This window comes from Zootoca vivipara, chromosome 6, assembly GCF_965207765.1.
Source record: "Zootoca vivipara chromosome 6, rZooViv2.hap1.1, whole genome shotgun sequence".
Classification (NCBI taxonomy): domain Eukaryota; kingdom Metazoa; phylum Chordata; class Lepidosauria; order Squamata; family Lacertidae; genus Zootoca; species Zootoca vivipara.
In genome coordinates, this window is record NC_142589.1 from 86,835,252 (window position 1) to 86,848,123 (window position 12,872).

A 12,872-nucleotide genomic window follows, 5' to 3' on the forward strand; every position below is an offset into this window, starting at 1 on the left:
AGCCTTAAAAGACCATGCTGGAGTCGTTACTCTAGAGTAGCCATACCAGGCCCTCTGACAGCAACTCCCGAATCTTTTTTGGCTACTTTGGAGTGCAGCGATGAGCGCTCAAGAGGCTGAGCATTGGAGGCTGGAGGCTGAAGCAGCGAAGCAGGAGCTACAGACCCTCACAGCGCACGCACAGCAGCAATTGCATGCCGCTCAGGAGGAAGCGCGAGGGGCGCAGGAGGAGCTGAACAAGCTGGTGGACCAGGTGAGGACAAAAGAGGAGACTGAGAAACAGCTAAGGGTGATGGTATTAGACCTGCAGAAAAAGTTGGAAGAGGAGAAAGCCGCTAGAGGTGGGGGGGCACCCCAGCCGCAGCTAGTCCAAGTGAGAAGGGGACAGAGCCTAGTCACCAAGTTCAGCGGAGACCCGAGGGAGTACCTCGGATTCGAGACTGAGATAAATTATGCGCTGGAATTGCATGCAGCAGAATTCCCAGATGACGCGCACAGAGTCTACTTTATCATAGAGCATTTGACGGGGGCCGCCCGGGAATGGGTAAGACCGCTCATCGCGCAAAAAAATCCTTGCATGAAGAACGCAACTTTATTTCTAGAAGCTTTAAAATTAATGTACGCTAGCGACAGTGAAATGGAGGCCACTAAACAGGAGCTTCATGACCTAACACAAGGAAAATCGACAGTTAGAGACTACTGGGCGAAATTCACCATGCTGGTGCACAAACTGGGGTGGGATCTGAACAGTGAGCCAGTGAAATCAGCCTTCTACCTAGGTTTGCATGCAGACGTTAAGGATGAGCTGGCAAGAGGTCCTAGACCGCAGACTATGGATCAGCTCAGCAAAGCGGCGCTAGCGGTGGGGGTGAGGCAGGAATCCAGATGGTATGACAAACAAGCGACGCGCGCAGCAAAACCTTGGTTCCCACGCTCTCAGGACAGACCACATCACCAAAACCCACCCCAGGGACCGCCCCCAGACCCGCCCAGACCAAGCCCAGAGCCGGAACCGATGGAGATCGGGGGAGCGCGCGCGCGGGCTTTTCAAACCCCGGCGGCGCCAAAACGCAAGGAGGGAAGAGGAGGGAATTGCTTTCTCTGCAACTCCCCCCGGCATCGCGTCAGAGACTGCCCTCATCGCAGGGAGTGGCAAGGAAAGGCGGGAACGGTTGTACCTTCCCCCACTGACGTAGCACCACAGCAGGGAAACGAGACAGCCTGGCTGCAGGAGACAAGGGGCAGCAGCCAGGCACAGTCAGCAGTGAACAGCCCCAGCCCGCCCACCCGCACAGAGAGGAGCAGAGCCAGCCCACCCCTCCCAGAGCAGGAGTGGTTCTAGAAGTCACGCTGACGCTCCCAAATGGCTACCCCCTGTCAGTCCTCGCCTTAATTGACAGTGGGGCATCTGCCAACTTCTTCTCGAGAAACTTTGCAGAAGAGCACCAAATCCAACTTCTGCAGCTGGATTTTCCCCTGCATGTGGCCACCATTGATGGCAGAGAGTTGCTGGGAGGGGCCATCACTCATCAACCCCCCCCCCATGAGAATGACGGTGGGAAGGCACTCAGAGACACTGGCTTTCAACGTCACGACCATCTCAGACCCCCCCATCGTTTTGGGAATGAGCTGGCTGGCGCGCCACGACCCTTCCATAAGTTGGCACCAGAGATGCATCACGTTTGGGTCGGACTTTTGTCTGGAACATTGCATGCAGCACCAACCAGGGGAGGGGCCTCCGATAGCCACGGTGGCCACCATGCACGTCAAAGGGGGTGAGGCGATACCCAAGCCGTACTGGGACCTGCAGGAGGTCTTCAGCGAAGCGGAGTCCGACCACCTACCCCCACACAGGCCTTTTGACTGCCAGATCAACCTGGTGCCAGGGGCAACTATACCCCCAGCCAAGCTGTACGCCATGTCAGACCAGGAACTGGAGGATCTGCGCGCTTTCATCGACAAGAACCTCAAGCGGGGGTTCATCAGAGAAAGCAAGGCAGCAGGGGGCAGCCCGGTCTTCTGGGTGGACAAGAAAGACACGCAACAGCGCCGCCTGGTGGTGGATTTTAGACGGCTGAATTCGGTGACAGAGCCAGTGGCTTTCCCCATGCCCAGAGTGGATGATCTCCTGACAGCGGCACGCAGGGGCAAGATTTTCACCAAGCTAGACCTGAGGGGGGCGTACAACTTGATCAGGATCCGGGAAGGCGATGAATGGAAGACCACGATGTTCACGCCTCTGGGCTCTTTTGAATATCTGGTGATGCCCTTCGGGTTGCAAGGGGGCTCAGCCTGCTTCCAGGCCTTCATGCACCACGTCCTGGGGTCCCTCCTCTTCAAGAACTGCCTGGTCTTTCTGGATGACATCCTTATCTATTCCAATGACCCAGTGCAGCATGTGAAGGATGTCAGGGAGGTGTTGCAGCGCCTGAAGGACAACCACCTGTATGTGAAGCTGGAGAAGTGCAAGTTTCACACCAAGGAGGTGGACTTCTTGGGCTACAAGCTGTCAGACAAGGGACTGGCAATGGACAAGGACAAGGTGCAGACCATCCTGGACTGGCACAGCCCCAGGACGCGCAAAGATGCCCAACGACTACTAGGCTTCGCTAACTTCTACAGGAAGTTCATCCAGAACTTCTCTCGGGTCACGGCTCCCATCACCGACTGCCTGAGAGGCAAGCAGAAGTTCAGGTGGACACCAGAGGCACAAGCAGCGTTCGAAAGCCTCAAGAGGGTGTTCGCGTCAGACCAGCACCTGTTCCACGTGGTGCAGGATGCGCCCCTACGCCTGGAGACAGATGCTTCTGATAAAGCTGTGGGAGCGATTCTGTTGCAACTGGACGCCAACAGAGAGTGGAGACCCTGTGCCTTCTTCTCCAGGAAGCTGACCCAGCCTGAACGCAACTACACAGTGTTTGATAGGGAACTTCTCGCGATCCACGCGGCGTTCCAGCACTGGCGACACTTCCTGGTGGGCGCCAAGCACCCCATCCAGGTGTGCACAGACCACAAGAACCTGGAGTTCTGGAGAACGGCCAGGGTGCTCAACCAGCGGCAGATACGGTGGGCAGAGTTCTTCTCGAACTTCAACTTCTCCATCCACTACATCCCGGGGGAGCAGAACGTCAGGGCGGATGCCCTCTCCCGCAAGCCAGAGTACATGGAGGAGGAGTTGCCACCAGCACCCAGGCACGTTTTCCCCCCATCTGCATGGTCATGCGGTGCAGCAGTGGTGAGCGAGGCAGAACTCACAGCACTGACGGCAGCGGATGAATTTGCCACCCGCATCTTCAGAGACCTGAGAGGGGGGAGGGAGCAGGCCAAAGACTTTGAGGAGAAGAGGGGTTTGCTTTTTTACAGGGGAGCCCTGTACCTCCCGACCAAACAGCTGAGAGGTAAGGTTCTCAAGCAGATGCACGACAACCCAACGGCGGGTCATTTCGGAAGGGACAAAACCACTCACCTAGTCATGAGACACTTCTGGTGGCCAGGGGTGCGGGAGGATGTTCGGGATTATGTCAGGGGATGTGACACCTGCCAGCGAGCAAAGGTGGTCAGAGCGCCACCAGCAGGTTTGCTGGAGCCATTAGCCACACCGCACAGGCCGTGGGAAGTAGTGTCCATGGACTTCATCACAGACCTGCCGTCGTCCAGGGGCAAGACCGCAGTGTTGGTGGTGGTGGACCTCATGTCCAAAATGTGCCACTTTATACCGTGTGCCAGGGCGGGCTCGGCAGAAGAGACGGCCAAACTGTTTGTGGACCACGTATTCCGACTGCATGGATTGCCTTTAAGAGTTATTTCGGATCGTGGCCGCCAATTTGTTTCCAGGTTCTGGCGACGGCTCATGAACCTCCTGCAGGTGGAGGTCAGCTTGTCGACGGCTCGGCACCCGCAGACCAATGGACAGGCGGAGCGGGTCAACGCCATTCTGCAGCAGTACCTGAGATGTTACGTCAGCCAGAGGCAAACGGACTGGGTGGATCGCCTGCCACTGGCAGAATTTGCCTACAACAATGCGGTGCACGTCTCCACAGGGGTGTCGCCCTTTAAGGCCAACTATGGGCGCGACCTCAGATCTTTCCCGGAGAGGGAGGGGGAGGAGGAGGAAGAGGGCCCACAGGCCGAGGAGTGGGCAGAGGACCTGGAGACGGTGCACCAACAGCTCAGAGAACACTTGGAGAGGGCCAAGGAAGCGTATAAGAAGGGGGCAGATCGCCACAGGCGGCCGGGAGAGGTCATAAGGGTGGGGGACAAGGTTTGGTTATCCTCGGAAGGTCTTCCCACCAGGGGGCGATGCAGAAAGTTAGCACACAGGAGGCTGGGCCCCTTCACGGTCACGCAACAGGTCAACCCGGTAGCCTTCAGGCTAGCACTGCCGGAGGACATGAGAGTGCACCCAGTGTTTCATAGATCACTGCTGTCGCCGTACAGGGAAAGTACCAGGTTCAGGGACAGCGATCAGCCTCCAGAGGGAGGGGGGGAGACGGGAAACGCCCGACAGCTCAATGAGGCAACTGAGATTTTAGACTCAAGGAGAGGGGTGAGAGGACTGGAGTACCTGATAGCATGGGAGGACACTCCGCCATCCCACAATGAGTGGATACCGGCCACGGAAGTACCTGAGGAATTTTTAGTGGAAGAATTCCACGCCCTGTTCCCCCACAGGCCCAAGCCCTGGCACATGGAAAGGGAGGGAGAGGGGGAGGAGCAGGAGGAAGGGATAGCAGGCAGCAGCTCCCCATGGAGATGGGAAGCGGAATTTGAGGACACGGAAGAAGAGGTGTGGGTTTCACCGAGGTCAACGACGTCAGAGGCAGGAGAGGACTGGCAGAACATTTTTACTCCCACCAGCTCTGATGCCACTGACTTCTTGGGATTTCCGTCTTCTCAGGGGGAAGGAGAGAGATCGCAGGATTGGGGGGAAATTTTCACACCCACAGGCTCGGATGCCACAGACTTCTTGGGATTTCACTCGTCCCCAGCAAGCAGAGAGCCACTGGGGAGGAGGAGAGAGGAGCCTGGGAGGGGGGTGGATGTGAGGGACAAGGGATACAGGGAAGTCCCTCCCATCTTAAGTTCCAGCCCATCACCAAGCGCTGGAGAGAGTAAGGAGAGCTCTGCCTCCAGCGGAGAGTCAGGAAGTGGTGTCCGAGGCTCAGGCAGGGTTGTGGAGCCCATGCCTCAGGTGGGACAGGAAGTTGGACGCACGGGGGGGAGGCCAATCCCCCCAACTCCCGAATTGCGACGCAAACGTAGGGGGAAGAGGTTGGGTCTGCCAAAGTTGTGGTGCTGGAAGAAAACGCGCCAATCGCCATTCGGGAGTTCTGACACCTCACCTTAAGGATGCATTTTTACTGCTCTGAACACTGTAAATAATCAGCACTTAATAAAAGCCTTAAAAGACCATGCTGGAGTCGTTACTCTAGAGTAGCCATACCAGGCCCTCTGACAGGGTGATTTGCACTGGAATTTTTTGTTCTGTTTTCCCAGGGAGTGGTCTAATTTAGCACGCTTGTTTCACTTGCATTTAGCGATCAAGGCCAAAAACCTTGAAGCTGCCAAGTTTGCCTAACGCTGTATTTGCAGTTGGTATTCATTCATTGCCGCTAACAAAATTAGGAAACGACAAGCATCCTGCTCCCACTTCACATAACTTTAAGAATTGTTGCCTGAGCGTGCTTGTTTTTCTCTTCCCTCCCCATCCTTTCCCCCTTTCGGGTTGTCTCTCTTGCATTGAAAGCATGTGAGCAGGGGCTGCCTTAAAAAAAACAAAAAGATAGTACGATGCCTAAAATTCCCAAGGTGCTTTATAGATGAAAATTTCCCACTGTATCTGTTCCTCTAGGGAGTACCTGTTGACCTCCAGATCTTCACAGAACAGATGGTAAGCATGCCTAGATAGTAGGGTCTCTTCCCCACAGGGCAAGGGGAAGCCTGAGGGTGGTGTGGGTTTAAACTGCAGAACAGACCGACTGCCTGTCCCTTCCCCACCCCCTTGCTTCTGCAGCAGATCCAGCAGGAACAGATGGAGTCCGTGATGGACTGGCTCACCAGCCAGCCAAGGGCCGCTCAGCTGGTCGACAAAGACAGCACTTTCATCAACACTCTGGAGTATTACATGAGCCGCTACCTGAAAGATGTCAAGCAGCATCACGTGAAGGCAGACAAGCGGTAAGAGCAGGGCTGCCCTGTGCTCTTTGCCTGTTCTGCTCTGGTGCTCTTTTCTGCTGTTAACTGCCCTCAATATCCCCCCCCCCAACCCTTTTTGACATGGTTAGAGACAGGGTGGCATAGAGAGGTGACCTAGTAAAAAGCATCTCCAGGAAAGACTCTGGGTGGTCCTGGTTCAGGGCCCAACTGGTTACTTATTTATTGATGGCATTTATACGCTGCTTTTTAGCCAGAAAAGCTTGAGATTGGCTTACAAAAATCAGTATTCAGACACTCCTTTAGAAAAGCATGGGCATGGACACGTAACAGTGTAAAAGAGTATTTGGAAATGATTTATAATGAATTGAAATAAATGTTTAAAAATTACCAAGGGCATCTAGTCCAACCCCCAGCAATGCAGGAGTCACAGCTAATGAGTTCCTGGCAGATGGCCATCCAGCCTGTGCTTAAAATCCTCCCATGAAGGAGAGGCCACCACCATCTTCTGAGCTTTTCTGTTCCACTGTCCAACAGCTCTTAACGCTCAGGATGTTATTCCTAATATTGAGTTGGAATCTCCTTTCGTTGTGTTTGAATCTACTGGTTCAGGTCCTCCCCTCTGGAGTAGCAGGAAACAAAGCTTGCTCTCTTACAGGGTGTGTGTCTGGACCCACATCTGTGCGTCTAGCACTCAACAGGTATTCCTGCACAAACCACCAAGAGGTGTAGGAGGTTTTGGGTAAAAGTGTATTGGGAAATGATCCATGATAAATCGAAAAAAAAATGTTTTGAAGTACTTTCCCCCCAAAAAACCAGAGTCCTTTCTGTTGGGGATAACTCAGACTGAAATTTCCAGGTGTCAAAGAAGGTTACTGTATTTTTCTGTGTATAAGACGATGCTTTTTGCTATGAAAAAAAAAGAAAAAAGAAGAAAAAAGGCAATAGTTGGGTTGCACCGATAGTGAAAGCAGGGGTGTGTGTGTGTGAGATTAATGGCAGCAGCAAGCAGAAGATTGGCAGCGGCGATTGAGCGGGTAATTGGTGGCTGCGGCAAAGCCTGCTGATGATTGGCTGTGGCTGCAGCAATTGGGCAAGCAATTGGCGGCTGTGGCAAGGCGGGCAGGTGATTGGCAGCTGTGGCAAGTGGGTGGGTGGGCTATTAGTAGCAGCGAGCGGGCAGACAATTGGCGACTTCGGCGAGGCGTGCAATTGGCAGTGGCGGGCAGGCGGGTGAGCGATTGGTGGAAGTGACCTCCCCCACCCCACCCTCCCAAAAAGCTAAACAACTTAATTTTTTAATTTTGGGTTAAAAAAATAGGGGTCGTCTTATACACAGAGAAATATGGTATTTATGTATGCTGCTACTGCGGCCCGTGTTTTGTTAGCCCCAAATGGAAAACGAGCAAGGTCCCAACCAAACATTTAAGTGGACAGACTATGTACAACTTGCAGACTTAATATATAGAATAAGAGAACAAGAAGAACATATGTTTAAAGAAGATTGGAAAACATTTATTGAATATATAGAAAAAGATTGTACAACTGAAAACGCTGGCAGCATTAAGATAGGTTCAACAGTATGAAGAATAAGTTTTGATGGATGTAATAATGGAAAACCGACTGGTATAGTTTTTGTAAAATATGCAGGAATTTATGATATGCAAAATGAACCATGGAAAGAGAAGAAGGGAAGTCATTGATATCTTAAGCATGTAAAATCTTTATCTGAAATTGTAAAACAGAAAATTTAATAAAAAGCATATGAAAAAGGCATGGCACACAAGGATAAAGGAATAGAAGGGAGGAGGAAAGAACAGTCTGAAGCCCGAGTTATTAAAGTTCCACTTCTACCACAGTTAAGAGCAGCAGCTCCCCACCGATGTCCATGGCAGTTCTGGGTCTCCTGCCCCTGATAAAGAGCTCTCCCCCCCCCCACACCCCTGGAAGCATTTGTCCTCCACAGACGAGACCCAGGGGATAAGCAGGTGACCGTTCCCAGTCTGGGACGCCACAGCAGATTCTGTCGCACTGCCTAAGTCTTGAGGGCAGTTGGAATCCTTGCAGGAGGAGGGTGGGAGCTTGGTGGGGCTTGTTGCCTGGTCCTCCCTTGGAACGCTTTCCCTCTCGGGTCAGATCCAGGAGAGCTGGAAATGGGGGGCAAGGCAGCTCCAGCCACACAGCTCTTCTCTCAGGCAGCTTAGTTACTTATTAGTATTTAGGTTGAGCTACCGTGTTTCTCCAAAAATAAGACACCGTCTCATATTTATTTTTCCTCAAAACACACACACACTATGGCTTATTTTCAGGGGATGTCTTATTTTTCCCCTCCTCCTCCTGCCACGGCCGGCATTGCTGCTGTGCCTATCACTATGTCTTATTTTAGGGGTATGGCTTATATTCCTTGAATGCCTAAAAATCCTGCTACGGCTTATTTTATGGCTATGTCTTATTTTCGGAGAAACAGGGTAGATCAGACTGTACATAAGGCACCCCCGTGTGTTTCTACAGCTTACTGTGTTGTGTTGTGACTTTCGAAGGCACAACTGTTTTAAAAACATTAACAAGTTAATTTGGCGCCCCCCTCTTTTTCTAAACCGCATGCAGGGACCCCGAGTTTGTTTTCTACGACCAGTTGAAGCAAGTAATGAATGCATATAGGTAAGTGCAAGCAACCTTGTCTTGTATTTCTTTGCTCTGAGATCAGAGGCCCCTCAAGGGCCTGTGCTCTAGGGCTTGGCCTGTGGGGGTTGGGGAAAGAACTCTTAATACCAACCTGTTACCCCACAGAAAGAATTGGGAAATGTTCTGTGCAAATTCCTCTGCGGTCAGCTTTTCCTCCCACCTTGCGGTGCTGGCATTGCCCTGCTTTGAATACACAGCCTCTTAGGATCTGCCAGCCAAGGAAGAAGTGTCAAGAGATTCCTCCTTCCTGCCCAGCCATTATGCTCCTCTCTCTTACACACTCTCACTCTGTGTTTCCAACCTATCAAGGCGCAGCCTTCTCCAACTTGGGACTTGCCGGATGTTTTGGCCTGTGACTGGCGTCATCGCAAGCCAGCGGGTTGCAGAAGGCTGCAAAAGGGGTTAAATCCAGCAGGCGGGGCTGGGTGTCCCCTCCCATGCACCATCTATTTCCCACCCAACAGAGAGGGGTCACAAGCAAGCCTTCTCAGACTGGTGGTGTACCTGACCCTGAGCACATTTCGTAGGAGAACGTGGGGGGAGGGGCAGGTGCTGCATATTGGACACACTTCTTTCCAGAGGGAGAAGGGGGGAGGGCACCCTGGGAGAGGAGCTGGAACGGAGTTTTCTGAGTAGCACCCACCTGAACATGAGCAGCTCTGGCGGGTGTGTGTGTGTAAAAAACATTCCCCTCTTCATAGGGTGACTTTGTTCTCATTCACTTTGTAATCCACCAATTTCAGTGGAAGTATTGCAGGAGGACGCGAAGTGTACGCTTTAAGGGACTCCGTAATGTGCACACGTCTAAATTTGGCTTGTTTTCCAGGGTCAAACCTGCCATCTTTGATCTCCTCCTGGCTCTCTGCATTGCTGCCTATCTCGGGGTAGCCTATGTTGCTGTCCAGGTGAGTGTGCAACAGACTGTGGTGGCCTCTCTCAAGCAAATTTCAGGAGGAAATCAAGGCAGCTGCTTTCTCTTTTCCCCAGGGCTTGTTTGAGTTGGTGCAAAGTCTATTCAGAAGCTTCTTTTGCCACATTTTTGAGTTTTACCTCCACCTCTTAATAGGTGCTGGCTTCCATGCCTTTTCATGATGGAGGCTATCTGTTAGCAGTTCATTAAGCCAGATTAATGTGCACAGAGTCCTTTTTAACTTTTCCAATCCTCACGTTTGCAAGAAAACTTGAATACTTACAGACAGAAAGGAATACTAATCAGGGGCTACATTTTTTGTCCATCCTGTTATTTTCCATTTCATTTCATGCTCGGAAATCAGAACAAATTTTGAGTTGTGTGCATGGTGTAAATAAGATTGAGACTTAACCAAGGAGAATTTTAAACTCTGAACAGATTATTTTCCCCTGACTCTTCTATATCAAATTGCTTTTTAAAACTCTCCTCCATATTTTATTTGCCAGGCATTATTTTGCTTTGGGGTGGTTAGAGAAAGAAAAAACAAGTGTAGATTCCCATTGGCCTGATGGAACCAGTTTCACAGTGCTCCAGATCCTGGCTTAAAAATCAGGTTTTTGAGACAATGGGTGTGATCCACTCGAAGCCGCCTCCCTAACTGGATGTGGGTGGGTGGGCTGGCCAAGGGTGGGGATTTGAGCTATAGCAAAGAGAGCCTTGCTCCTCACATAGGGCATTTCATGGTGGCGCAAACCTCTGCGTCCACAACAGACATGCTCCTCTTTTAAGGTACTGCTGTTGCAGATGTGGCTGTAGCCTGTCAGATTCGAAAACACTTCTCCTACCCCCTCTGCCTCTGCTCTTCAAGATAGAGTCACCCACTCACTGTCTGTTTCTCTCTCTCTCTGCTTGTGTGCCTCCCTTCCCTGCCCCACTCCCAGCACTTCAGTCTGCTTTACAGGTTGGTGCAGAGACTGTCCCTGAAATCCAAGCAACAATGAAAGGGGGCCAGAGGCACCACCATTGGAAAGGAGCCCGTCAGGACCAGCGCTGCGTTGGATGCTACTGCTGCTCGTTTCCTCGTTCCATTGCACGACACTGGAGCAGGAGGCAGAAGCCGAGACGGAAAACGCCCTTCAACTCCCTTGCGTTTTGCGGGCCTGCGTTGCTCTCCCCTCCCGCTCCCCCACCCCCTTCCTCAGGACAGAGCCCCAGGCGTTCACACACACCACTGCTTCCAGACTGAACCTTGGGTGTCTTTTTTTTTGTCTTCTCTTTCCTTCCTCCCACCTCCCCTTGGAAATCTTCCTCTGAGCAAAAAGACATTTCCATAAGTGCAGAGCTGCTGTACGAGAAGCAGGCAACACACGTGCCATAGGTTATAAGCTTTGGGGGTGGAAGCCTTGGGCTGGTCGGTTGGGCGGGGGCCTGCCTGTCAAATGGAGAACTTGAAGGGGGTGCTTTGGGGGTCAGTTTGTGTTTTGTTTCGTTTTTTAAAAAAAGATGTGCACATGTAAATTAAAAGAGAACTACTGCGAAGTTTCCTCCTGGGCATTATTGGCTCTGATATCACAAGCTTTCTGACATCTAGGGTGCTGTTTGTTAAGTGGGGTTTGCCACATGGGTGTGGCAGCTGGGTGAGTGGGGAGTAAGGGTGGTTAATACCTAGTTTTGGTGGGGAGGGTTATGAGAATGTGGATGCTGAGAAGGGGAAGCTCTTTGATAGAGCAGCCAGAGCTGTGTGCTCAATATTTAGTCAGCTCTGCCTATTCTTCCTTCTCTGGGCACCTCCAGGAAGAGTTATTCAGTGAGTTTTCATGAGTTTGTGGCTAATCCCTACCGCAAGGCTTGGCCTATGCAGCTCTCATCAGCTGCGGCTTCTGGGGAAGGCTGTCCTAGCCCACTGGCTGTCCTAGCCCACCTGGTCCAGACTCGAGACCCACCTCTGACTCAAAACCTGCAACATCGAATCATAGAGTTGGAAGGGACCCTGAGGATCATCCAGTACAACCCCCTGTGATACAGGAATATGCAGCTGTCCCATACGGGGATCGAACCTGCAACCTTGGCATTATCAGCACCACACTCAAACCAACTGAGCTATCCAGTCTGAGGCCCACTTTTCCACATGCTCACCTTTGACTTCTACTTAATAGCTGCTGCTGCTTCTTTAGCAGTCACTCACAGCCAAATGGCGTTTATTGACCTGACCAAGGCCTTTGATACTGTAAATCGTACTGCCCTGTGGACTGTCCTCCTGAAAATCGGATAAATTTGTAAACATCCTTCGGCTCCTCCACAATAATATGACGGGCAACAATCCCAGGTAACAAGGGCTTTCAAAGTGAACCATTCACGGTGGGATCAGGCGTTAAACAGGGATGCGTTATCGCCCCGACTTAACAGCACCAATAAGGCACTTTACTAATCTTAGGGTGGCAATGCGCAGTGTTGCCTTAGCTTTACTACTAAAGGGAAAACAGCGAGGAAGCTTCCCCCTGACTCAACCTTGTTTTGAGTTTGGAGCGAGGATGGTGTCCCTGCTCCACATTCTCATTTCCTGCAGCCAGACTTTTGCCGTTGCCACCAGGGCCCCCAGAGGCTGCCAAGATGGCAACCACTGGGCCACCCAGGTTCAGAGTTCTGCATTTTAGTCCCCAGCATGTTTCCATTCTGAGAGAAGTCTAGAAAGCCATAGAAGTAGACTAGAAAGTGAACCAGCATTTTCCTCACCTTAATTTTCATGGGAGCCCCAAGCCATTCACAATGTAAAAAAACAAACATATTATTCATAGCACAGAATACAAAATAAGCTATAGATAGTGGGAAAGCTCAGTTCTGCTGGGGGCTTTGTTCAAAGGCGCGTTCCTGTCATTTCTGTGAAAACTCCGTTGAAAGAGAGCTTATTTCTAAGTTGGGAGACAGTTCAGAAGGCTTGGCGCTCTTTTTGCATCAGATCTATAAAATTGTATTTCCCCCCCCTCCACAAGCACACATAGAAATTTGCCTTCCATATCTCCTGTGTTCACACAACATTCATAAATGGCTAGCCACATTTAATACTTAGAAAAGCTTGCCACAACATTCCTGTAATAAAGAGAACAAGTCTTTAGAAGGTTGCCAT

The 12,872-nt window shown here is 51.4% G+C and overlaps 1 protein-coding gene across 4 annotated transcripts in view; it reads left to right on the forward strand.

Moving 5' to 3' along the window:
* The window catches only part of NCLN (nicalin), a 29,595-nt gene extending 18,304 nt beyond the window's left edge, over nucleotides 1-11,291 (forward strand). For 2 of the 4 annotated variants that reach the window (XM_035119606.3, XM_035119608.3), the window contains exons 11-15: nucleotides 5,852-5,890; nucleotides 6,014-6,177; nucleotides 8,761-8,814; nucleotides 9,665-9,743; nucleotides 10,690-11,291. In XM_035119606.3, the coding sequence (XP_034975497.1) occupies nucleotides 5,852-5,890; nucleotides 6,014-6,177; nucleotides 8,761-8,814; nucleotides 9,665-9,743; nucleotides 10,690-10,749 (396 nt within the window). In that variant the 3' untranslated portion in view covers nucleotides 10,750-11,291. The remainder of the gene's footprint in view (nucleotides 1-5,851; nucleotides 5,891-6,013; nucleotides 6,178-8,760; nucleotides 8,815-9,664; nucleotides 9,744-10,689) is intronic. The other 2 variants (XM_035119607.3, XM_035119609.3) reach the window with 1 other exon arrangement.
* The last annotated feature ends 1,581 nt before the right edge of the window (nucleotides 11,292-12,872 follow it).